Source organism: Zea mays, chromosome 7, assembly GCF_902167145.1.
Source record: "Zea mays cultivar B73 chromosome 7, Zm-B73-REFERENCE-NAM-5.0, whole genome shotgun sequence".
Classification (NCBI taxonomy): Eukaryota; Viridiplantae; Streptophyta; class Magnoliopsida; order Poales; family Poaceae; genus Zea; species Zea mays.
This window is the reverse complement of record NC_050102.1, coordinates 4,947,521-4,974,673: the sequence shown is the minus strand read 5'-3', so window position 1 is coordinate 4,974,673 and position 27,153 is coordinate 4,947,521. Positions and strand designations below refer to the sequence as shown.

Sequence of the window (27,153 nt, the reverse complement as noted above, 5' to 3'; positions counted from 1 at the left end):
TGAAATAGAATAATAAAAAAAAAGAATTGTGCAACTGGGCCAACCATCAAACTTCTGGCCCATTCCTTCAATCCCTGCGCCAGCCTCCTCAATTTTGTGCACGCCGGATCAATCACTGCGGCGTGGGGCCGCCTGTGTTAGCTCCCTCCTCGGTACAGGAACAGAATCCGCGACAATGGCGCGCGCAGCTCCTCGGCGCGGAGATCTCTAGGCACCAAACCACCTTGGCGATATTTGGACTCGGACCTCGATTCCTCTGGCCGTGCTTCTTGGAGTACAAGAATCGAAGCCGCTCCTCCCTATCCGCTTTTCTGTTGGGCACACCGAGCTCCGTCGCCGCGCAACAGCATCCGTGAATCGGGGGATTTCCGTCGGGATCCTAGCTGCGCTCCATAGTATAAATGCGAGGACCACGATGCCTTCCCCGTTCATCGCTCTATGCTTGGCGCCCCTTCTCTTCATCCCTTGTCCAGTGTGCCGCCGTTGCAAGAAATAGAGAGTGAGATGAATCGATTCATTTCTACAGCCGGGGAGTCCTCCTGCTGGCGCGACTTGGCATGCGCCGTTGAAGCTCTGTGAGCCTTAGTTGGGCACGGAGGACCTTCTCGCGCCGTGGCCTCAGCTTACAGCAGAGGAATGTGCCATCGGTCGTTGTTCCTTGCTGCCGTACCGCGCGTGGGTTGTCGGCCACCGTATCCCGGCTCAAACCTCACCGGCCGTCGCAACTCCACCGTGCACGCGTCCCAGCTAGCGCCTGCCGTCGATGTCCCTGGCCACCGTGCTTCATGGCCGGTGTGAGGGTAGACGAGAGAGAGAAACGAGAAGCAAGCACGAACTCCACCACGGAGCGGAGCAGGGAAAGAGAATCCGACCGCCACCGTGGGCGATTCGTGCCTAGGCCGCCGATCCGGCCTCATGATGAGAACAGGGGGGGTCGCAGGAGCATGCTAGGTTGAATCAGATCCTGGTGGGGCGAAAACCGTAACTAGAGGAGCAAGGATTTCTTGCCGCGACGTCACCACCTCCTCCGATTTACTTTGCGCCATGGGCAGAACCACAGAACCATCCTCGCCCAACCAGTGGTATGGATCCGACCGTGAATTTCGTTGCCAACTTCTCTCCGTACAGAACCTATAGGATTTGAGATTGTGGGTTTCGGGCACTGGGAACGCCAGTGCACGTACTCCGGCATGGTTGCCTGGGAACGGTGCCGCCTTGGGCCTTAGCGGGGAGGAAGAAGACAACCAGTAACCGCTGATGCGAGATCGAGCGGTAGAAAGGAGAAGCGCCGGTTGCCGTTGGATGAGAGGTGAACGGAGCCGATTAGAAGTTCAGATGCATTGGCGGTCTTTGGATATGACCGTCGGATTGCGGATCGGTGATCTGAATTAGATTGGCGCATATCCATTCGTCCGTCGAATACGGGCCGTTGATCGTCAATCCGTGGGTGGCGAGCGGTTTAGATCTCATAAAATCCTGATGGTCGGATTTCGATCCAATGGCTGTGAACCCGTACCGATTTGGGTCCGATACGGGCCGTTGGATCTAATCTGAGCGGCTCATATTAAAGGATACCTCTTGGGCCGTGGTATTTTTGATAAAGAGCCCCTCACCTTAGGCAAAATCAACCTGCCATCCAGGTTATAGTATCAAGGATTTAAAATGGGTCCCTGGAATTCACAAACTAGTCCTTAGGGTCTCGAGAATTTATGTCGCAGCCCAGTCAGTAAGCAAGCATAATAAAATAATAGGAGAAGTTGATTTTTAGTGTAAAAATAAATTCAGAAACTGGTTTGATTCATATTTAATTCATTTTAGCTCCAAATTAATCCATTCTAGTTGCATTAAATTCATTTTAATATTGTTTATCATCTAGTAACCTTATTTTGCCATGAAACATAGACTAAAATTATGTACTTAGTTTCTTTTGCACCCCACTCCTAAATCTTTGGAATGTCATAACTCCGTAACCGTAACTCCGATCTTAGTGGTTCTCGACCCCACGATCTCGTAGCTTCACGTAGATCATTATTACGCAGTTTATTCTTATGTTTGGTGTAATGTTAATTTTGCCTATATACTGTTTGGTTGTATTGCTACGACTAGTGTGAGGTCATGAGTCATCTGAAGATCATCCTGGTACCTGGAATCTCAAGTCCCAGGCAAGTTGTGCCCTTGATCACTTCTTTTACCTAATCATGTTCTAATTAATCATAATGATCTGCATAGGTTAATTTTGATGGGACCCAATAGGTTACCCTAGTTTATCTATCTTTATACCTTGTTTACCACTGAACTTTTTGGGTAGTACTTGCTAGTGCTTTATGTAGTTTTGGGTATGAAGATACATTATTCATGATCACATTTTTATTATCTGTTTATTATTACTGTTCATGATAAGATCATTATGTTAATTGGAACATGGAGCGACCACCCGGAAAAACAGTGCTACCACAAGGGTTTAATGGGACGCCCTTGGCTGATTAATTAGGAAAGCTAGTGGAAGACTACCTTACACGAAAGGGGCAAGGGCAGTAGGGGAGTGGTCAGTGTAGGGAGGCCCTTGGGATGATTTTGCTGCGATGGCGGTCATGCGAGGGGTCCCTGCATTGGAGCTTCCTATAAACTGTAGTGGGTTTTCTGAAGCTAGTGGAACTTTGTAAAGGCCTCGTAGTGTTACCATGCCTCGCCTCCTCGGTAGAGGTGTATGGGAAGTCGCGATCCCTTGGCAGATGGGTAACATGACTTGTGGGTAAAGAAGCGCAACCTCTGCAGAGTGTAAAACTGGTATACTAGCCGTGCTCACGGTCATGAGCAGCTCGGACCCTCACATGATTAATTTATGGAACTAAATTCAAATTGTCATATGCATTGCATTGCAGGTGATGTTGTTACTTTTATTCTACTACTTAATTGGGTTTGATATTTACTTATACTTAGTAATTGCTAATAAAATTTTGACCAACTTTAAAAGCAATGCTCAGCTCTAACCATCCTCTTTGGTAAGCCTTACACTTCACTTGAGCTCCCACCTTTGGTGAGTTCATGCACATTATTCCCCACAACTTGTTGAGCTATAAACGTATGTGAGCTCACTCTTGCTGTCTCACACCCCCACAGGCCAAGAACAGGTACCACAGGATGAGGCGCATGGAGGATGTTGCGATGTATTCGTGGGAGGTCTAGGCCATCGTCTCCCAGTCAACTTTGGGTTGCTGGACCGTTGATGTAATTATTTATTTTGTATAGAACTCATGTTATATAGTAAAGATGTGACATTCGATCCTGTGCCATGATTCATCATATGTGTGAGACTTGGTCCTAGCACACCTAGTGATTATGTTCGCGCCCGGGTCTTGGTGTCCCGAAACCCGGGTGTGACAAATACCCAATATAAACTTACTCAAGCATGACCTTGGACTTTAGTCATTCATCTTTTTTACTATTTAACAACCTTTTAGGACATAATGTCATATAAGGTTTAACGACAATTTAATGACCATGTAATGGAACATGTAATGTGCTATGTAGTACTGTCCTAGTGTTACTATTTTATCTAATTATCTTTGGTGTGTTGAATGTATGGTTAAATAATGTTAGAAATTTTGTAATGATATTTAGATAGATATACTTGATAATATAATATTTTGATAGATGTTTAATTTTTGTGGGTACGGGTGACCCGATGGGTGACCCATACCCATATGGGTATGGGTATGGGGGTAAATCCATACCCACCAGTCTATATAGGTGACCTGATAGAATTATTTTTATCATAGATATGAGTATAGTGTAGTAATAACCGGTGGGTATTTACCAATTGATATCTCTAGACGCAGTAGTCAAAGCGCCCCTATAGCAAACTAGCCCGTGACGCCCATTTAACGATTCATGGGCCGTGGCCTCCCCCACGTACGTGGGGTCGGGCGTCGGGCTGAACCTTTTCCACCCAGCGAAACGCGCCGGGCTCTTCCCCCATGGCGGACTTCACTTTGGGCTTGCTGCTGACCAAATAAGTGCAGTATCATCTATGTACTGGACTACTGGTAAATTGCGCCAGTCTTTAAACGATGTATTTAAGTAGTTCATTTGGTGTATATACACAGTAAGAGGAATGGTGTTGTAGCTATATAGAAATAATATATATGTGTAGTAGTATATATGGAAGCACTTACATAGTAGGGACAGAATTATGCAAGCATTTATATTTTTTGCAGTAATGAAAACTTGGGATTTGCAAACAGAGCATCATGAGGTAATAAATCTGTAGAAATTAGTCTATAAAAAATTGTGGTCAAAGAGGCGTATTGAAGACCACTCCAAGTCAAATGTGTCAAATTTTCTTGGCTGGAGATAGTAGTTTGCAGAATCTGTTAGAAACATATAATCCCCATTTTGTAATCAATTTGTGGTTGTTCTACTGTTGGACCATTATAAGGCTAGTTACTACCCTTGTTCACAGGGAAGAATATATAAATTTCTTTTTGATCAATAAATTATGTATGTATTGATTTATTGGTTCATCCAATAGTCGATAGAAAAGAGCTGCACACATGGAGTTTGCATTCAAGTTGTTGTAACTGAATCCTTCGTGATTGGTGTGAAGAGGATTATCGTATTGTGCTGGAGTTTTGACACCTCCATTTCTTTTGTGAACTAATGTCTTACTGATGGAGCTTACTCTTTAGTACAGCCTAGCTCAAAGGAGCTCGTAGGAATGCATGGCCCAGGGACACCAATGGAAACAGTAGCTTTTTTTGGCACTCTAAACTTGCTACAGATGAACATGAATTGTTGGAAATAATACATATCGATGTCTTGCAATCAAACGAACCAGTCTCCAACCACAAGCACTGATGGAACAAAAAACAAATCAATTACAAAACTTGCTTACCCATATTCTAACACAGGCCAATGAAGTCAGGCATCACTGGCTGAACCTGTAGTGCCACATGGCTACAGCAGGATAGCACTGCATGACCGCCGACCTACTCATACAACCATAGTAGTACTCTAGAAAGGCACCACCTCGGCGTTGCCGCTGCCCGTGGTCGTCGGCGTCGGCGACGCCACCTGCAGGGCGAAGACGTCATCGACGTAGGGCCGGCCTAGAGATAGCAATGGGGAATTCCCCGTTAGTGAATAGCTCTTCATCCACGTTCCCGCAACGAAAAAATTCTCCGTGATGATTCCACATACGCTTGCAAGGAATATTTTTTCCCCATCACCATTCCCCGTGACGATAAATCCTCAATAGGGATCATCATCCCCATTTAAATTATAATTAGGACATATGTTCTTTGTTATTACTGTAAAACATTGTCACTTATACACATTGCCAGATGCAAGAAAGCATTATGCACACATCAAAATAAACACATTTGTACAATTAGTGGTCTCTTGACAAGATAATTATTTATTTTTATCATTAACTAGTACACGGAAACATCGTCACATGCAAATTTAACATGTCCCCGCGGGGAACGGGGATAAGGAATGCTTCCCCGTCCCTATCCCTATTTACTCGTTGGGGGATGAATTTTTCCCGTTTATACCCCTAGGGGGGAGTTTCTTCCCCATCCCCATCGGCTAATGAGGAATTCCCCGCCAGGAATCGAGGATCGGATTCCCATTGTCGTCTCTAGGCCGGCCATCCCTCCGTCGTTGTGTGCACCCGGGCCTCGACCGCAGCCACGACCGCCCTCCATCGCAGATTGCACGCTAGGGCAACCCATACCCTCAGACATCGTTGCCGCGGCCTGTCGCTACCACTGTATCGCATCGCCACCAGCGCAATAGTAAGACCGGTACGACTCCTCGATGATGGAGGCGATAGCAGGGCACACCGTCGTGGTTGGACTAGACCTCTCTAGAAGCGAGCATGACTCTCTCTAGGCAACCTAACAAAGATTCTGTGACTGTGACCGTTAATGTGCTATATCGAAAGGTCTATCTTTTTCTGCTAACATGGATGAGCTGAATGAGCTCGATTGTGCCGCGCTCTAATATGTAGAAATTACTCTGATGATGAAGATCAAAGAGTGCCCTCCAAGTACGTTCTGCAGCGGTGGAGAAAGGGGTTGGATGGAGCGTAGGCACACCTCTGTTGCGTGCTCGTATGATGATACGTACCAAACACGCAGTGTCTTAATTGGAGTTGCGCAGGCAGCGATGGGGCTGGACATACTAGATATCCGGCAAGATGTACAAGAACCAGAAGCGAATTGGAACTTCAGTTCTATTCTATGTTTAGCATGTTATATACATGCCTGAATTTATGTTGTTCAGAGGCGCTATCACCACCTCACACCGATCTAATCATTTTCATTTCGTTGTGTTGCCATTAAACATGCATGCCACCAAATTTAGGCTCGTCGTCTTCATTTTTAGATTCCTATATATATCTTGCGCAATCTACCATCCTGCGTTTGCGGCCCTCCATTTTTTGCTGGGTCTGGAATCTCGATTCCATGGGAGAAGTCACAATGAGGCCTCTCGGCTACGTGACTCTCCTGGCCATTTTTTTCGCTATCCACCTACACCTCTGTGTGTCCTCGCGCCTCCTCGCCGAACGTCCGGCGACTCCAAATGGCCAGGAATCAGCGGCGGCGGCGGCGCCGGTGCCTTCCGCCGTTGGGTCGTTGCCGGAGAACACCCCGGCGAGCAACGACGTCCCGGTGAACATGCCCGCCAAGGCCAACGCAGTGACAGGTGCAGCGGCGCCGGTCCCTTCCGCCGCCGGGTCGTTGTCGGAGAACACTCCGGCGAGCAACGTCCCGGTGAACATGCCCGCCAACGCCAATGCAGCGATAGGTGCAGCGGCGCCGGTCCCTCCCGCCGCTGGGTCGTTGTTGGAATACACCCCAGCGACCAACGTCTCGGTGACCATGCCCGCCAACGCCAACGCAGCGACAGGTGCAGCGGCGCCAGTCCCTTCCACCGTCGGGTCGTTGCCGGAGAACACTCCGGCGAGCAACGTCCCGGTGAATATGCCCGCCAACACCAACACAGCGACAGGTGCAGCGGCGCCGGTCCCTCCCACCGCCGGGTCGTTGCTAGAATACACCCCAGCGACCAACGTCCCGGTGACCATGCCCGCCAACGCCAACGCAGCAACAGGTGCAGCGGCGCCAGTCCCTTCCGCCGCTGGGTCGTTGCCGGAGAACACTCCGGCGAGCAACGTCCCGGTGAACATGCCCGCCAATGCCAACGCAGCAACAGGTGCAGCGGCGCCAGTCCCTTCCGCCACCGGGTCGTTGCCGGAGAACACTCCGGCGAGCAACGTCCCGGTGAACATGCCCGCCAACGCCAACGCAGCGACAGGTGCAACGCCGCCGGTCCCTCCCCCTGCTGGGTCGTTGCTGGAATACACCCCAGCGACCAATGTCCCGGTGACCATGCCCGCCAATGCCAACCCAGCGACAGGTGCATCGGCGCCGGTCCCTCCCGCCACCGGGTCGTTGCCGGAGAACACCCCGACGACCAACGTCCCGGTGACCATGCTCGCCAACGCCAACGTAGCGACAGGTGCACCGCCACCGGTCCCTCCCGCCGTCGGGTCGTTGTCGGAGAACATCCCGGCGACCAACGTCCCGGTGACCATGCCTGCCACCGCAACGACAGGTGCACCGGTCCCTCCTGCCGCTGGGTCGTTGCCGGAGAACACCCCGGCTACCAACGTCCCGGTGACCATGCCCGCCAACACAGCGACAGGTGCACCGGTCCCTCCCGCTGCCGGGTCGTTGCCGGAGAACACCCCGGCGACCAACGTCCCGGTGACCATGCCCGCCAACGCCAACGCCAACGCAGCGACAGGTGCACCGGCGCCGGTCCCTCCCGCCGTCGGGTCGTTGCCGGAGAACACCCAGACGACCAACGTCCCGGTGACCATACCCAACACAGCGACAGGTTCACCCGCGGCGGTCCCTCCCGCCACCGGGTCGTTGCCGGAAAACACCCCGGCGACCAACGTCCCAGTAAACATGCCCGCCAACGCCAACCAGCCGGCCAACGTCGTTCCACCGCAAGTAGTGGTGTCGAAGCTTCCGCCGGAGGTGCTGGCCAAGCTCCCGCCCGACGTGCTGGCCAGCATCCCGCCGGAGACGCTGGCCAACATCGCGGCGTCGCAGGGGCAGCTGCAGACGAGCGAGATCCTGGCCACCATCCCGGCGGCGCAGGCGCAGGGCCAGCTGCCGGCGGACCTGCCGCCGGAGGTGCTGGCCAAGCTCCCGGCCGTGCAGAGCCAACTGCCGGCCAACATTACGCCCGAGATGATGACCAGTCTCGCCGCCGTGCAGCAGCCTGCGGCTGCTGGCCAGCCTGGGGCGGCCCCGGCTCTCCCGGCCGACATCCCTCAGATCCCCAAGATGCCCGACCTCTCCGGGCTGGCCAACATCTCGTTCCCGGCGATGCCGTCGGAGCCCAGGATGCCGCAGCTGCCGCCCGACTTCTCGTTGTACGGGTACGAGGTCCCCATCCCTAAGTTCATCACCAAGATGGTCGACGGCAATGGCGCCGGCGGTGGGCAACAAAACTGAGCCGAAGCATTGTTTCGATGTTTGTGGCACCTGAGCTGTCAATTACACGTTAACTGAAGTTTCGCCATGCTTTTCAGTTCTAATGTCGTCATTCTTTTGGTTTGGGTGATGTCTGGCAGGAAATGTGATGATGGGCTATGTTCTTGTCATGTATATACTCTCTTTGTCCTAAATTATAAATTGTTTTATACTTTTTAAATTCAAAATATCTAAAATCAATTAAATTTATGTTTTTGTTATAGTACTTTGCATGACATACTATCTGGACAGTCTTAGGCTGGGCGCAGTGGGGAGCTGGAAATGCTCCCCTAAACTTTTACAGTTCACTCAAGTGCCGCAGTGGGGAGCTGGAAACCTCACCTTACACTCTCTCTCCACGCTGGAAACCTCAAATACAGCGCATGCGCTAAACCTGCTGCCGGTGCATGTGAGTACGTGACGGCTGCCGCTAGTGGTATATGTGTGGGAAAAAATGATAAAAAAGTGTGGGGAAAAATGATAGAATATATGGTAGTTGGTATAGGATAGATATTTAGAGTAAATATGAACGCGGAGTATTATAGGATAGAGTAGAGAATATCGCTGACCAGAATGAAATATTCCTTTTATAGTAGAAATTTAGGGTTACATGAGTGCGGATAGCCTTATACCGCGCTCGTGAGCTGACGCGACTTCGTTTACCCTATCCGAAAACTCGATCTTTCTTGAGCGAATCTATAGTAAAATTCTCACGCAACTCGTCGCTTAAAGTGTCCGGAATGAAAGAACAAAGTGCTCCCTACATCTCCTTAAATACGATGTAAAAAAATTATCACGTACTGGATTTATAGGTTCAATCTTTCGTCAACGAAAGATCAAATTATATATACGTGTGTGACTTATATTTGTGTCTGCACTCTGCAGCTATAGCAATAGCATGCATATCATCGTGTCTGTTAAATTTGTTCGGCTAAACGGCGGTTTAATCCGTTTTAAACAATGTTTAAGGGTAAATGAGGGTCACTCGTTCGTTTAGACCTTATAAATAAAGTGCACTCGTGGACACACTCCAGGTTCGAGCCTAAGGCTTCAAATAGCTTTAGCGTAAAATGCTTCAGTGTTAAATAAATTCCTCAGTTTAGCTTCAGGTTCGAGCGTAAAATGCTTTAGTGTGGTTAGCGTAAAACTCCTCGGTTTTGACCGTAAATACTGAGCCAACGTGAGAGACGTTGACAACTTTGATGCGTTAGATTCATTATCGTAAAAATCCTAAAGTTTAAGTATAAAATAGTGTTAGATACACAGTGTAAATGTTGATTCAATCCCAACCAACAGCCACCACGTTCACGCAGCCACCATAAATCAAGTGATTTGATTACAGGAGTTGATTATGGGATCTAATTAGGGGAGATAATTAAGGGATTTGAATTTTTATAGCAGTTACATACACCATAAATTAAGAGGTTTCCTTTTTCACCGTGCACGCGGAAAATATACATGCATGACGGTGGTGCGCACCCCAGATTTGCGTAAAATCCTTTGACTTTTAGCGCAAAAATCCTCATTTTTTATCGTAAAACCGATCCAACGTGAGAGTTGTTGATAACTCAGATGTGTTGTATTCATGATCGTAAAAATCAACAAGTTTGAGCCGAATCGGAGGAGACCGTCGCCGGAGGATGCCCAAGGCTTGCTAGATCGGAGGGTGTCACGCGTCCTGCGGCGGGTGAACCCCTCGCGCGCCTCCAGGGATCCGCCACTGCCGCGCCTCTGAATCGGTGAGCCGATGTCGTCGTGCCTACGGATCGAAGAATCGTCGTTGTCGCACCGCAAGACGAGGAGCCACCACCGTCGCGTCGTCGGATCGAGGAGCAGCCACCATCGCGCTCTTGGATCCGAGAAACGCCGCCGTCACGCCTCTAAATCAGGGAGCCACCGCCATCGCGCCACCGAATCGGGGAGCCACCACCGCCGCGCCGCCGGATCAGGGAGTAGCCACCCGTCGTGCGTACGGAGGGCACCAATATGCTTGGCGTTGCCGTCGCGCGCGTCTCGGGGCACTGCCGCCTTTCGTTCTCGGGGAACCGTCGCCACGCGTGCTTAGGTGGCGTTGTCGCTCATGTATCGGGGCAGTGCGTCAAAAATTGAACCCTAGCGGTCTGGGGCTCTTTTCATAGACGTCTGGGACCTGGTGCGGCTGAACCGGATGACAGTGTTGGGCTAGGGTTTCCCTAGCTATTGAAAGCCCATGGCTTGTAATATTATATATATATATAGCAGGACATAAATTTACGTGAGGCCAAACAAAATCGCAAAACAACTAGACAAGACCGTAAGACACATGTAATATTGCATATAGAAACTAGTGACCGTACGATAAAAGCTACAATTTGAATGTACACCTTTCTCGCTTCATCTTGAATATTTTTTTATCATACTCATCAATTTGTCTTTTAAATTTTAGATTTAAAACTATTTCATCTAGATTAGATATTCTTCTAATATTTAATTATTAAAACTCTTGTTTGCACAATGGTCGATTGAGTAGGGTGACACACTAAGAGTAGGCTGTTTAGACTCTCTCCAACAGATGTGCTATGACGTTTTATATCCTAAATTTTAGGAGAGATTCTCGTACTCTACACGTTAACAGTGTCCTCTAAATTTAGGGGACACTGTTGGATCCTTCATATATATATAGTTTCTCTCCTGTATTCATTTTAACACTTCAATCAACAAATTTAGCAAAACTAAAATATGTACAATACATTTGAGATACATTTGAGAGTATGCCAAATATATATGTACGGAAAATTGAAGTAAAATGTGTCTAATATAGGTATTTATCTATAGAGGATGAAATTTAGTGGACGCTGCAGGAGAGAGATTAGATATACAAGAGGGAATATTTTATAGGAGATGGTAAAGGATGAATATAGAGAATGGATATAAAGAATATTGCTAGAGATTCTATTAGCAGACTGTGAAGTTGGACGGTAGACTAGAACGATGGAAGTAGCCTGTTCAGTGTAGTTTTGGCCTCATATACTTGCTATTTTTTACAGTATATTCAATGTGTATATATATAAAGAGATAAGAAATTGAGGTGGGGCCATGACCTACTTTACCCCACTATTGGATCCGCCCCTGTATATATATATATATATACTACTCTATTAAGATAGGAACGAGGGCGTCCACACCCAGTGGTGCCCCTGCCTGCCCCGCCCTCGCGGTGCCCCCATCTGCGCGCTCCTGCCTACCCTCGCCCGTGCGCCGCCTCCCCGCGACCGTCGTGCCCCCGCTAGACCCACGCCCGCGGATCTCCCCACCCGCTCGCCCCCTCCCCACGCGGCCACCTCTCCCACGATGACTGCCCCTCCTCACGTGTGATCCAACCATGTCCTCTCCAATCCACCTTGCACGAGCTGCCCGCCTCCCTCGCCCCCTCCTCACGCGTGATCCAACCACGTCCTCTCCAATCCACCCTACACCAGTCGCCCGCCTCCCTCGCCGGCTCACGCACGACAACCACTGTGCCGCTCAGCAGTAGCAGCACTGTGCCTGCCCCCACTCGCAAGAATAAGCCCCCCGGACCCACGTGTCGTTCGCCCAGGGTCCCTCTGGACCAAGATGGAAACGACAACGGCTATGATGACCAGAAGGAGGGGAGGTTTGTTGGGGCACCCAGACTATATATATATATATATGTATATATATAATTTTACCTAATTTAGGGGTAAGAATTTAGAAGAACAACTAATATAAATAAGACTAATTGGTCTGAAGTTCTTCGTAGATTCAGCCTCCTCTACTTTTGGAATGAGAGACAACACTGCAAAATTTAATCTGCATAGGACTAAATTACTCAAACAGCTGTAACAAATCCTTCTCAATAAGATCCGGACACTTAAGATAAAACATAAGGAAAAGCCCACATGGTCCTAGCCTAGAGCACCTTCAGCATCGCAACTCCAAACCGTCACCTTTATTTCGTTCTCCGGGAAAAAAAAGAAGAAGAGATATCAACAAATCATTCTCATGAACTAACACTCTCTCATCTTGTTCCCAAAGATCATGGGACAACGAAATCTCCAGTCTACCTATCTTCCTTTTTGAACAAGTCTTTATAAAATATAAAGGGGCTAAAGCAACGTCAATCGTACCTTTCTGATCTTCCACGTACTAGATCATCAGGACCTCCTAAAGCATCCACCCTTTTTTTTTCTCAGTACTTCAGACATTCAAACAGTCTGAGAACGCTAAGGTAAGATGCATGGAACATCTTAATTAGGTGTGGAGTGGCATTGGACATGTCACGGATGGAACAGTCCACCGACTTGGCGAGCTTATTTTTACTGCAAAATTAGGTGTAGAGTGGTATGTGAACAATGTGAACCCTTGAGTTCTATTATACTCCCTTTGTCCCAAATTAAAATTTATTTTAGTTAATTAATTAATTAATATATTTATATAATATTTGATGTATATGTTTTATATGTGTCTAGATTTATGTTCATCCATTTGAATATAGATATAAAAATCAAAAGCAAAAATAAATATTAGTTTAGGACGGATGGAGTAGTTTGTTGCCGGTCGGCAAAATTAAAAAGAATCAGTATATTCTTGAGCCGCTTTGAATATAGACCTGACTGTTTGTGTATAACAATCCGACTATTTGTGAGTCAAAATTCATAAAATGTGTGGTATTTCTTCAGTCAGAACTGGCTCGATTCAGGATCCACCAGCAGGCAGGTAGACGATCGCAGAGACGCAGACGCCATGTCATGACAGTTGCTGCCAAACGGAAAGGGCAGGGAACCAGCATCGCGATCCGACGTGGCCCAATGGCGCGTCGCGGAGCCTTATCCCGCGGCGTCGCCCCTGATCCAAACTCCATCTGCCGGGGCGCCACGCACCACAGGCACAGGTACGGTATGCGACCCCACGGCCGCCTCCCCTCGTTAACACGTCGCGGCCTCGCTAACGCGCCCGCGCTAGCGCGAGTGGTGGCACCCACGCACACTCTTCTCCCCCACGAGTCCGGACCCCGGAGGAGCCAAGCCATGGCGTCCACCTCCTGCTGCCTCCTCCACCAGTCAACCGCCCGCCTCGGCGCGTCGCCGCGCCTGGCCGCCGCCCCGCCGCGCAGCGCCCAGCTGCTCGTCTGCAAGGCCCGGAAGCAGGAAGCCGCCGCGGACCAGAGCGACGTCTCGCGCCGCGCCGCGCTCGCGCTCCTCGCCGGCGTCACGGCCGCCGCCGGCGCCAAGGTGGGTCCTGCCGCCGCGGCATACGGAGAAGCAGGTAACTTACGGAGCATGCAACCGGCGCACGTCCTCGATCAATTCGCTTGCCTTAGTTAACCATCTGCCCGCCGCCTGATCGAGTGCCTGTGCCTCGCTGAGCCGCGTGCGTCGTCCATGTCGGTCGGCAGCCAACGTGTTCGGCAAGCCCAAGGCGAGCACGGAGTACATCGCGTACAGCGGCGACGGCTTCAAGCTGCTGATCCCGTCCAAGTGGAACCCCAGCAAGGAGCGGGAGTTCCCCGGGCAGGTGCTCCGCTACGAGGACAACTTCGACGCCAACAGCAATGTGTCCGTCATCATCCAGCCCACGTCCAAGAAGACCATCGCCGACTACGGCTCTCCCGAGGAGTTCCTCTCCCAGGTCGACTACCTGCTCGGCAGGCAGGCCTACGGCGGCAAGACCGACTCCGAGGTCCGTAATATAACCCTGTGGACTGTGGTGACGACGGCCATGCATGTGTGCATCTCTGTAGCTGCAGTGCTGCTTGCCTTACATGAATCGACGTGCGTGCAGGGCGGGTTCGAGACCGGCGCCGTGGCCACCGCCAACGTCCTGGAGAGCTCCACCCCCGTGATCGACGGCAAGCAGTACTACGCCGTGTCCGTGCTCACCAGGACGGCGGACGGCGACGAGGGCGGCAAGCACCAGCTCATCGCGGCCACCGTCTCCGACGGCAAGCTCTACATCTGCAAGGCGCAGGCCGGCGACAAGAGGTGGTTCAAGGGCGCCAGGAAGGGAGTCGAGAAGGCCGCCTCCTCCTTCAGCGTCGCATGATGATGTAATTTTATTTCTTCGATGGGATGGGATGCACGCACTACGTAGAGAGCTTGGCTAGGCCAGGCCTGGCTGAGCACGCTTGTGTGTTCCTTCGACTGTACATGAGAACAAAGACTAAGGAGAGCTCCATTCCCGTACAAGGATCGATTTCTTCAGTCACGCAAATTGTTTAGGAAATCTTAGTGCTAATAGTAGCGCTTCGATGTTCCCAGCCATGAGAACAAAGACTATAAGCATCTTCCGGGACTTGAATCAGAGTTCCTGAGCTTGTGGCCTGGCCTGAGCCACAGGCACACAAAGTCATATACATACCCACTAAAGAAAAAAAAGTCTCATACTCATACCACTACCTATCATGGGTACAAAATTATACCATTCCTGTAACCAACCACTAACATTACAGTAGACATGATCACTTAAATTGCAAAAGTAACTACCAAATACAAAATGTTGAAATATCATATCTCATCAATATCGAAAGATACTAAAATAACATATTATCTTTGTACTATCGTGACAAATTTATTGAACCCATCATAAACTTATCACAATGTCAACAACATTCACCATTAAATGTCAACATCATACAAGCTTATGCATGAGAGAGAACACGCTCCTTAATCCGGACCCACATGTCATATGTTAGCGGCTTTTGTATCGGGTAGCAGGTACGGGGCAAGAGAAAACATACCCATGCCCACCATGATCGATGGGTATAACAAATGACCCAACAAAATACTCATCGGTATTAAAAATAGCCATACTCGTGCCCTAATAGGGATTTTACCCATCAGGTATAGGACTTCGGTTTCCCATTGCCATCCCTAGCCAGAGGTGTGGAAAATTATGGAATTGTTGTCCTAGTTAATAGCCCAACTGAGAGCACCTAGAGGGGGGTGAATAGGTGATCCTGTGAAATTCAACACTAAATTCCAACAAGCTTGATTAAAGAGATATTAGCGCAAGTTAATCAAGTCTATGAGGCGAGCTCTTGCGAACACAAATAATCACAGAGAGGAGCAACACAAGAGACACACGATTTTTATCCCGTGGTTCGGCCAAGTAACACTTGCCTACTTCCACGTTGTGGCGTCCCAATGGACGAGGGTTGCACTCAACCCCTTTCAAGTGATCCAATGATCAACTTGAATACCACGACTTTCTTACTTATAGTCTTTCTCCCGTTTGCGAGGAATCTCCACAAGTTGGAGCCTCTCGCCCTTACAACAAAGATCACAAAGAAGGCACAAGAGTAAGGCTAGGAGAGCAACACACACAACACACAAATCCGCAGCACACACACGCACACAAGCCAAGACTTGAGCTCAAAACGTAGCACAGAGAGTTCACAACTCGAACGGAGCTCAAATCACTAACACAATCGATCAAATGTGCGGAGGCAGAGTGTGAGAGTCTTAGAATGCTTAGTGAATGCTTGGGTATCTCCTCCATGCGCCTAGGGGTCCCTTTTATAGCCCCAAGGCAGCTAGGAGCCGTTGGAGGCAATCTTGGAAGGCCATCCTTGCCTTCTGTCAAGTGGTGCATCGGACAATCCGGTGCACCACCGGACAGCTACTGTTCATGTCCGGTGCTCGATTTCTTTCCATACGAAGAGCAGCCTACCAATGGTCCTCGGGATCAGTTGGCGCACCGGACACTGTCCGGTGCACACCGGACAGTCCGATGTGCCCAACCGACCGTTGGCGCGACCACGTGTCGCGCGAAGATTGCGCGGCCGACCGTTGGCACTGGTGACCGTTGGTTCACCGGACAGTCCGATGTGCCATCGGACAGTCCGGTGAATTATAGTCGTACGCCGCCGTCGAAACCCGAGAGCGGCGAGTTCACCGCGGACTAGCCTGGCGCACCGGACAATCTGGTGTGCCAGACCGAGCAGAAGATTGGCTGCACAGAGCCAAGCTTTTCCCTTTTTCTCTCTTCTTATTTAGTCACTGTTTCTAGCACTTGGATAACCATGTTAGTACATAAAACAATTCACCAAGTCTAGAAACATACCTTTTGCCTTGATTTGCACTTCTCACTTTATTTGGCACATAAGAACTTAATTAAACGTGTTGGGCACTTAATCACCAAAACATTATAGAAATGGCCCAAAGGCACATTTCCCTTTCAATCTCCCCCTTTTTGGTGATTTATGCCAACACAACCAAAAGCAACCAAAAGAAGTGCAACATCAATGCAATTGAGGACCAAATTGTTTTTTACTATAATTTGGCATATTTGGATCGCTCTTTGCCACCACTTGGTTTGTTTTTGCAAATCAAATTAATTTTCCTATTTCTAAGTCAAACACGCTTGTTTGGGCACATTAGAGATATTCCAAGAGAAAAATTGATCAAGTGCCAAAAATTCCCCCTTTTTCCCATAATTAAAATTCTCTCCCACAAGAGACCAAATTTTACAAATAAGAGTATTTTGGACAAATCAAAAGTCTAACTCTATTGTTTTCAAAATTCACAAGTGGTAGCTGATCCATTTGCTTTGGCCTTAATTTCTCCTCCTTTGGCATGAAGCACCAAAACTGGATCATTTTTGGCCCTTTAACCCCATTGCCTCACAAAAAATGTCAATTAAGAGCAAAAAGGCAATGAGAGCATAAGTATGAACTTGGAAAAGAGTACACTAATACCGGAGTGCAGTGGAAGTCTTTGCATCGTCCAAGTTCACTTTTCCCTTTCAATGCACTTTGGAGACTACATCAAGTATACTCAAACACAAAGGTTAGTTTCAGAGGGTCAAGTTGTGGCATATCTCCCCCTAAATATGTGCACCATTTGCATATGGACTTGTGAGGTCCGGGGAGGTCCTGTACAACTTGAGCACCACAAATATACAACGAGTAATGTAAATGCTTCAAAGTAACATGATCAAAGGCATAGAGCACATGTATGCTATAAATCAATCCAAGTTACGCGAATCTAAGACATTTAGCTCACTACGCAACCTGCAAAAAGTTTTCTCATCCAATGGCTTAGTAAAGATATCGGCTAGCTCGTTCTAGGTGCTAATATGGTACACCTCGATATCTCCCTTTTGCTGGTGGTCTCTCAGGAAGTGATGCCGGATGTCTATGTGCTTAGTGCGGCTTTGTTCAACAGGATTATCCGCCATGCGGATAGCACTCTCATTGTCACATAGGAGTGGGACTTTGCTCAGATTGTAGCCAAAGTCCCGGAGGGTTTGCCTCATCCAAAGTAGTTGCGCGCAACACTGTCCTGCGGCAACATACTCTACCTCAGCGGTGGATAGGGCAACAGATGTTTGTTTCTTTGAACTCCAGGACACCAGGGACCTTCCTAGAAATTGGCACATCCCTAATGTGCTCTTCCTATCAACCTTGCACCCGGCATAATCAGAGTCTGAGTATCCAATCAAGTCAAAGGTAGACCCCTTTGGATACCAGATCCCGAAGCAAGGCGTATCGCTTAATGGCCACAAGGTGACATTCCTTAGGGTCGGATTGATATCTAGCACACATGCATACACTTAGCATAATGTTCGGTCTACTAGCACATAAATAGAGCAATGAACCTATCATGCACTGGTATGCCTTTTGATCAATGGACTTACCTCCTTTGTTGAGGTCAACATGCCCGTCGGTTCCCATCGGTGTCTTGTCTTCGCGGGCTTGGCGTCCTTCATCCCAAACCGCTTGAGAAGATCTTGTGTGTACTTCGTTTGGGAGATGAAAGTGTCGTTCTTGAGTTGCTTCACTTGGAACCCAAGGAAGTAGGTCAACTCGCCCATCATCGACATCTCGAACTTCTGTGTCATCACCCTGTTAAACTCCTCACAAGACTTTTGATTAGTAGAACCAAATATTATGTCATCGACATAAATTTGGCACACAAAAAGATCACCATCACAAGTCTTTGTAAAAAGAGTGGGATCGGCTTTCCCAACCTTGAAGGCATTAGCAATTAAGAAATCTCTAAGGCATTCATACCATGCTCTTGGGGCTTGCTTGAGTCCATAGAGCGCCTTAGAGAGCTTGAACACATGGTCGGGTACTTGTCATCCTCAAAGCCAGGGGGTTGTTGTAACACCCTGAATTTGGGGGTATAAAATTTCTTTGCTCATATTCACAAATTCAGGTGTTACTTCCTTTTCTCATCCTTCCTAATTCTTTTCTCTCTCATTTCTATAGGAGCTAAGTGCTTATTTTACTTGTAATTGTAGTCTATTATGTTAAACCCTAGTGGGGTATGAATTGTTGCATCATGTTGAACCCTGGATTTCACTTTTGTTTGGTGCATAATTCTCAAAAGGTCTAATTTGAATTTGGGGCCCATTTGAATTTGAATCAAATAGAATAAATAAAAGAAAAGGGAGAAACAATTCAGAATAAAAGAAAAAGGTAAAGCAGCCCAACCCAGCCGCCCCCTCGGCCTTTCGGCCCAGCCGGCCCATCTCTCGCGCGCGCGCCTCCCTCCCCTCCTCTCTCTGCGCAGCGGGCCCGGCCTGTCGGCGCGGCCGCCTTCCGCGTACCCGCCCCTATCGCCCTTTGTTTTGCTCTCTGTTGCGTTTGATTGCTCGCCGGAGTAGAATAACCCCGCCGCCGAGCCGCCCCGCCGTGAACCGCCCCCCTCCGGTGCCTCTGCCCCGACCCAGACCCTACCGGAGAACTCCCCGCGCCCTCCCCGACCTCCCCGACCACTCAGGTCACCCCAGAGCCCCGCCAATCGCCCGCGCCCCTCGTCTCCGGCGAGCCCTCCGCCGCGGGGACGAGCGCCGCCGCCCCAACTAGCCGTAGGGAAGACCCAGGCCGCCCATCCGATCTCCACCGTTCAACCCAGATCGGGCGGCCCTGATTCAACCCGCCCGGACCTAATCCTGGCCGTCCGCCAGCGATCCAGCGGCCCAGGCCCACTACCCCCTCACCCCGTCTCTCTGCCCGCTAGGCCCCGCCTGTCAGCCCGCCCGCGCGCTCGCTCTGCCGTTTGGGCCCAGCCTGTCAGCCCGCCCCGCGCGCGCTGTCCGCCCGGCCCCGCCTATCAGCCTGCCCGCGCCCCGCGCTGCCTGCCCGGCCCCGCCTGTCAGCCGCCCAGGCCGCCGCGCGCCCGCGCGCCCGCCCGCAGGATCTAATCCTGATCGTTCGCTTTAGATCTGACGGCTGTAGGCGCCCGATACCCCTTCACCCGCGCATTTTCTTAAAGAGCCCCCCTGTTTTCTGGAAATTGCGCCCGCCGTCCCTGGTTTCTCGCAGTTAAGTCCCTGGCCCTTTTTTTAATTCAAAATAAGTCCTTAGGGTATAATTTTAACCCCTAAACTTGTAAAATTCATAACTTTGTCATATGAACTCCAAATTAGGTGCTTCAAATTGCAAAATGTTCATAATATTATTATCTATCTGTTTATGCAATGTTTCCCTGCTGTTTCCATGTATTAATTAATAGCTAATCACTAGGATAGGATTAAGACTATTGAAACCTTATTTAAGATAATTGGAAATGAGTAGACTTTAATAAAAGTTGGATTACTTAAGTTTGTGGACTTAAACACTTAAGTTTAGAAACTCAAACCAGATAATTATTTAATCCCACCACCAACTTAGACCTGATTAGTGGATAGTGAATCACTTTGTGTAGTCCTCTACCCCAGACCTAGGGAACACTAGAGTGCCTATCCCTTTTCTGTTATGAACTTGTGACCCCTCTCTGCTGCATATGTTTGGTATATTGTTTTTGTTTGTTATTTTCCCAAGTGCATAGTGTGAATGATTGCTTTGCGTAGACAACGAGCAGTCTGTGTTTCCCGAGGCAGTTGCAGAGGAAGTCCCTGATCAGCAGTTTGGTGAAGGCAAGTGTCCTCTGTCCCATTATGTCCTATTCATTTATAACTTACTACCCCGCATTACTTTCCTGAAACCTAAGGATTGACTAGCTTTGCACTTTACTTTATCCTTGATGACCTTATGGGCTATTATGGTTAGCACTTTGCTACTGCTTTAACATAATCAATGAACATGATGTGGCTATTTATGATACTGTTATCCTGTTGATGTTGATGATCTTGTGATACTCTAGGGGGCTCAGGCTGTTTCCTGAGTACCTCTCCGTAAGGACTGGTTCGTTGAGAGACCACCCGGGATAACAGTGCAACCATGAGGGTGAAATGGGATGCCCTTAGCTGATTAATTGGATGAACTAGAGGTGTAGTTGCTTAGCCGTCGTGCCGTCAATGGGGTCCAGGCACAGTGCTTGCTCTGCCGAGGCTGAGTGCCGAGGTTCTTTCGTTTTGCTCTTTGTTAGTCACTCTCCTGCGGGGAGGGGTACTGTGTTTATCAAACTGGAGAAACCTAACGGGCAGCTATGATCTCTAGGGAATCTTTGTAAAAGCTACGTAGTGATGCCCTGCCGGACCACCTAGGTAGTGGTCAATGGGGATTAGCTCTCCCCGGGTAGAAAGGGAATCATGACTCATGGGTAAAGTGTGCAACCTCTGCAGAGGGTAGTGAAACTGATATATCAGCCGTGCTCACGGTTAAGAGCAGCCTTGGGATCCTCTTTGATTAGAGATACAGATGGTTCGAGATATAATGATTATGACATGGTTTTGGTTTGACTATGATGATGATGTTCCTCGATGAGGAAATGGTTTACGGGATTGGTTAATGCTAAAATCTGGCTTCTACTAATGATAAATACCTGACCAACTAAAAGCAACTGCTTGAGCCTAACCCCACATAAAGCTAGTCCACTTCAGCCAAACGGGACATTTGCTGAGTACGTTGATGTGTACTCATCCTTGCTTTACCACAAAACACCAGGTTGTCCGCATTGTAACCACTGCTCAGGAGAAGGCGAAGCCGTGGAAGGAGACTTCCAGGAGTTTCAAGACTACGACGAGTTCTAGGTGTGGGTTGGCGGCAACCCCCAGTCAGCTGCCTGTGAAGGCCTTATCTTTACTGCGTTTCGCTAGTACTTTGATTTACCTGTTAAGACAATGACTATGTGGATGTCTATGACTCTATGATGTAATAAGTACTCTTTTATGTTATTATTCGAGCATTGTGTGATGATGTTCATTTATGTAATCGCTGTGTACGTGAGTTCTGATCCTGGCACATACATAGTTCGCATTCGGTTTGCCTTCTAAAACCGGGTGTGACATAAGTGGTATCAAAGCCCATGCTGACTGTAGGACCGCTGACCTAGAGTAGCACTGGTCGTACTAAGGACTATTGACCTTCCCTCTCACCTTGACCTCTGTTGTTACTTCAAAAGTCGGTCACCTCGACCAACCCTATGTTTTACTATCTATCTATACTATACCTTGTTAAAATTTTTATCTTATTCTATCTTTGGTTTATTCACTTGTCATATTAGTTCTGCTCTTACTCTTGTGCTTACGGTGTCTTTTGTAGATGGCTCGTCTTAGACACACTGCACGTAAGTCGGTGATTCCTTTCCTGCCGTCTCGACTTGCGGAGCGTCCTCTGCACCGCACCGTGTCCGGACAGTCGAGTCACCTGGAGAGGCTGCACCACCACCTGCGTGAGGAGCAGGAACGCCGGCGCCAGCACGGAGAGCAGCAGGGCTCTTCCTCCTCACCCCAGCAGGAGGTGGAGACCGTGAGGCCCCGTCCCTCTGTTGCCCAGCTGGAGGCGCCCCTTGTTCCACCGCGGGACGTCCCGGCTGTTGGAGGAGCTGTTGGAGGAGCTACGGGAGGAGACCCCGACGACGACGACTCAGCCCACAGCACGGAGTCCTCTGAGCCGCAGGAGGCGGAAGGATGGGTCGCCCGACCCATCACCCGTGACGCCGCTCGCGGTTGTCACTTCCACGACGCGCTCGACACCTTGCTGCGCCAGGCTTTCGACCGGCACACCTGGTCGATCGAGTATCGTTGTGTAGTCTACCAGCACAGTCGCGGGAGGTACCCGGACCGCTGGGAGGCTACCTGCCTAGTTCGCCGTCCGGAGGATGACCTCCGGGGTGCGGAGGCCGTTTCGGAGCACTATTCCATCTCCGAGAGGGACACTGCAGAGGCGGCTATGCAGGATGCAGCACGACGTGCACTCTCTCAGTACTGTTCTTTGTTCGGTGGCGTGGCCGACGGTCTTAACCTTCGGTACTACCCCCGCCGCCCTACTGGCAGCATAGAGAGTGTGGTTGTTTCACCTGTTGGTGAGGCTAACCCTAGGTTGAGCAGCACAGTCAACCTAGTCGCAGTGCTTAACACGGAGCTGGATCACTCTCTGGACGAGCTAAGCAGGGCTCGAATGGAGATTGCGGAGTTGCGTGCTGAGTTGGCAGAGCGCCATCACCAGGAGGGTGGTTCCCCCGCACCTGTTGGGACTCAGCACCCATACCGCTCACCGCCACGTGGTCACCACACTTATGGTTCCCCTGTCTGTAAGACCAGGATAGATTTGGATCCTTAGGTCGTTAGCGTCGAAGTTTGTAATAATTCTAAGTCAGATGTCTCAGTCTTAGGTAGTCAGTTTAGTTTGCTTATCAGTTGCCTCCATTTAGTTTAGTTTGCTTATCAGTCGCTTGCATGCTTGTTATGATGAACTTGTACTGGATTTGGATCTTTGTAATGACTGTAGCCAACCTGTGGGTTTCCCCTGCAGTTTGGCTTAGCTAGTAATATTAATGAAGTCAGTTGTTTAGTTGGGAAGCCCTTTACTCTTACTTTCCTTTCTTATCTGAGAAGCTGTGTTGAATCATGAATGAGGATCAGTGAAGCTCTTTGTTCACTCAGTGTCATGAAGAATTCTGTATTCTCTTTTCTTATGCTGAAAGATTGTGAGATCAATGCTGATGTGTGAATGTCTTCCACAGATGTCTGACAACAGGCGCCGATGCAACAGGCGTGCTCAGCAGGAGCAGCACGACCAGCAGGAGGAAAATCAGAGGCAGCCTCCCCCGCCACCCCCGATGTCAGTGGAGCAGATGTTCTTGATGCAGACCCAGGCAGTGCAGGCCATTGGACAGACTCTGGCAGCCATGCAGCAGGCTCAACAGCAGCCCCAACCCCAGTTGCAAGTGCAGATGCCCCAGATGCCACGAGATAAGCGTGGTGAGTTCATGAGAGGGCACCCTCCTACCTTCGCCCATTCTGCTGACCCCATGGATGCAGAAGACTGGTTGCGCGCAGTGGAGAGGGAACTGCGCACCGCCCAATGCGATGACAGAGAGAAGGTTCTGTATGGTCCCCGCCAGCTGAGGGGAGCAGCCCAGTCCTGGTGGGAGTCCTACCTCGCCACCCATGCTGACCCCGAAGCCATCACTTGGGAGGAATTCAGCGAGAGTTTCCGTCGGTACCATGTGCCCGAGGGACTAATGATCGTGAAGAAGGAGGAGTTTCTGGCTCTGAAGCAGGGACCCATGTCTGTTAGTGAGTACAGAGACAAGTTTCTGCAGCTGTCTCGTTATGCACCCGAGGATGTCAACACTGATGCCAAGAGGCAGTACAGGTTCATGAGAGGTTTGGTGGATCCCCTGCATTACCAGTTGATGAATCACACCTTCCCCACCTTCCAGCACCTGATCGATAGGGCAGTCATGACTGAGAAGAAGCGTAAGGACATGGAAGATCGGAAGCGCAAGATGAGTGGACCCCAGTCCGGAGGCATCAGCCGTCCACGTTTCTCAGGCAGTTCGTCTCAGCAAGGCAGACCTGGTCACCCGCAGGGATATCAGAATCAGAATCAGCGTCCGCATCAGCAGCAGTTTCAGAGGCAGTACCCGCAGCAGCAGCAGCAGTATCGCCAGCACAGCCAGCAGGGAGGTAATCAGTATCAGAAGCAGAACAACCAGGCACCTCGCCTTCCTGCCCCAGCAGCGAATCAGAGCAACCAAGCAGCCCCAGCACAAGGAGGAGGCAGAGGATGTTTCCACTGTGGAGATCAAGGCCACTGGGCGATGCAGTGCCCAAAGAAGATGGCTCAGCAGCAGACCAACCCCAATGCTCCAGCAAGGCAAGGTGTACTGCAGCCGGCAGCAGGCAATCGTAACCAAGCGTACAACCGTGGAAAGGTCAATCACTTGGAAGCCGAAGCGATCCAGGATGCACCAGATGTGGCAGTAGGTATGTTCTCAGTCGAATCTCATCCCGCGAAAGTGCTATTTGATACTGGTGCAACTCATTCTTTTGTCACTGCAACATGGGTAGAATTGCATAACATCTCAGTAGAGGCAATGATGCCACCCATGAGGATTAATTCGGTTGGTGGCAAGGTGCAAACAGATAAAATATGTTCAAACATAATGGTGGAAATAAGGGGGATAGGATTCCCCAGTGACTTAATAGTAATAGGCACCCCTGGGATAGATGTCATTCTAGGGATGAACTGGTTAATGAAGTATGAAGCAAATGTTAGTTGTGACAAGAGGACCATAACATTGAAGTCCCCGTCAGGAGAAGAGGTAGTGGCCGAGATAAGGATGCCTAAGTCAGAAGAGGGAGTCTGTCACCAGATTTCTGTTGATAGTAAGGAGCCCAACCCGCTCGAGACTATCAAGGTTGTGTCGGACTTTCCGGATGTGTTTCCCGAGGAGCTAACAGGTATGCCACCCGAGAGAAAAGTCGAATTTGCCATAGAGCTTATCCCTGGTACCGCCCCCATTTCAAAGAGAGCCTATCGAGTGTCTGGACCAGAATTGGTGGAACTCAAGAAGCAGATAGACGAGATGTTAGAGAAGGGTTACATCAGGCCAAGTACCTCGCCTTGGGCCGCTCCAGTGTTGTTTGTAGAGAAGAAAGATGGTACCAAAAGGATGTGCATAGACTACAGAGCCCTGAATGAAGTCACTGTCAAGAACAAGTACCCCCTGCCAAGGATAGAAGATCTGTTTGACCAGCTCAGAGGTGCCAGCGTATTCTCGAAGATAGATCTAAGATCTGGTTACCATCAACTCAGAATCCGACCCTCGGATATACCGAAGACGGCATTCATCACCAAGTACGGGTTATATGAGTTCACGGTTATGTCCTTTGGTTTGACAAATGCGCCAGCCTTCTTTATGTACCTGATGAACAGTGTGTTCATGGATTATCTGGACAAGTTTGTGGTAGTGTTCATCGATGACATTCTCATATACTCTCAAAGTGAGGAAGATCATGTGGAGCATTTGAAGATGGTATTGCGAAGGCTTCGAGAGCATCAGTTGTACGCCAAGTTGGGCAAATGCGAGTTCTGGATTCATGAAGTCTTGTTTCTGGGTCACATCATAAATCAAGATGGGTTAGCAGTGGATCCAAAGAAAGTAGCAGATATCCTGAACTGGAAAGCACCGAAGGATGTTCGCGGGATCAAGAGCTTCATTGGAATGGCTGGATATTACAGGCGTTTCATCGAAGGCTTTTCAAAGATTGCTAGACCAATGACAGCGTTACTAGCAAAGAAAGTTGAGTTTAAGTGGACCCAAAAGTGTCAGGAAGCATTTGAAGAACTGAAGAATAGATTGACTACAGCTCCTGTGCTAGTCCTGCCTGATGTCCACAAGTCATTCTCAGTGTATTGCGATGCTTCGTACACCGGATTGGGATGTGTGCTGATGCAAGAAGGGAGAGTTGTAGCATACTCGTCTCGACAGCTGAAGATCCATGAGAAGAATTACCCCACACATGACCTGGAATTGGCAGCAGTGGTTCATGCTTTAAAGACCTGGAGACACTACCTGTATGGGCAGAAGTGCGACATCTACACAGATCATAAAAGTCTGAAGTACATATTCACCCAGTCAGAGTTAAACATGAGGCAGCGAAGATGGTTGGAATTGATCAAAGACTATGAGTTGGAGATACATTACCATCCGGGCAAAGCCAATGTTGTTGCAGATGCTCTGAGCAGGAAGAGTCAAGTTAATATGTTGGCCTTGTACCCAATGCCGTATGAGTTAGCCAAGGAGTTTGACAGACTGAGCCTCGGTTTCCTGAATAGTACGCAAGGAGTGACAGTGGAATTGGAGCCCACCCTAGAGCGGGAGATCAAAGAAGGGCAGAAGGATGATGAAAACATCAACAAGATCCGGCAGCTGATCCTAGAAGGAAGAGGCAAAGACTTTCGAGAGGATGAAGAAGGAGTAATCTGGTTCAAGGACCGATTGTGTGTTCCCGACCTCAAACCTATTCGGGAACTGATCCTCAAGGAAGCTCATGAGACAGCCTACTCGATACACCCAGGGAGTGAGAAAATGTACCAGGATTTAAAAAGGAGGTTTTGGTGGTATGGTATGAAAAGGGAGATCGCAGAATATGTCGCCATCTGTGATAGCTGTCAGAGAACCAAAGCAGAGCATCAGAGGCCTGCCGGATTGTTGCAGCCTTTGCGGATTCCTCAGTGGAAGTGGGATGAGATTGGGATGGATTTTATAGTTGGCCTACCTCGTACCCGGGCCGGTTATGATTCCATCTGGGTGGTCGTGGACCGCTTAACAAAGGTGGCCCATTTCATACCTGTGAAGACGACATACACCGGAGCAACGTTAGCTGAGTTATACATGTCACGGATAGTCTGCCTTCATGGCGTGCCGAAGAAGATAGTGTCAGATCGAGGAACGCAGTTCACATCTCATTTTTG

The 27,153-nt window shown here is 49.3% G+C and overlaps 2 protein-coding genes across 2 annotated transcripts; both read left to right on the top strand.

Annotated features, from left to right (window-relative positions):
• The first annotated feature begins 6,438 nt into the window (after window positions 1-6,438).
• On the top strand, window positions 6,439-8,775 carry LOC103631938 (flocculation protein FLO11). The gene has a single exon (NM_001362669.1). It carries the CDS (start codon window positions 6,471-6,473, stop codon window positions 8,535-8,537), a length of 2,067 nt encoding a protein of 688 aa, NP_001349598.1. The 5' UTR covers window positions 6,439-6,470; the 3' UTR covers window positions 8,538-8,775.
• A 4,574-nt stretch (window positions 8,776-13,349) lies between these two features.
• LOC100273117 (oxygen-evolving enhancer protein 2, chloroplastic) lies at window positions 13,350-14,841 on the top strand. The gene is made up of 3 exons (XM_008653782.2): window positions 13,350-13,820; window positions 13,951-14,234; window positions 14,337-14,841. The coding sequence occupies exons 1-3, from the start codon at window positions 13,364-13,366 to the stop codon at window positions 14,595-14,597; spliced, it is 1,002 nt and encodes a 333-aa protein (XP_008652004.2). The 5' UTR covers window positions 13,350-13,363; the 3' UTR covers window positions 14,598-14,841.
• The last annotated feature ends 12,312 nt before the right edge of the window (window positions 14,842-27,153 follow it).

Bases quoted from the DNA above. Each gene is read 5' to 3' on its own strand.
- LOC103631938 (NM_001362669.1), top strand. From the start codon at position 6,471: ATGGGAGAAGTCACAATGAGGCCTCTCGGCTACGTGACTCTCCTGGCC.
- LOC100273117 (XM_008653782.2), top strand. From the start codon at position 13,364: ATGGCGCGTCGCGGAGCCTTATCCCGCGGCGTCGCCCCTGATCCAAAC. The intron at 13,821-13,950 runs GTAACTTACGGA...GTCGGTCGGCAG, and splicing joins CGCGGCATACGGAGAAGCAG to CCAACGTGTTCGGCAAGCCC. The intron at 14,235-14,336 runs GTCCGTAATATA...ACGTGCGTGCAG, and splicing joins GCGGCAAGACCGACTCCGAG to GGCGGGTTCGAGACCGGCGC.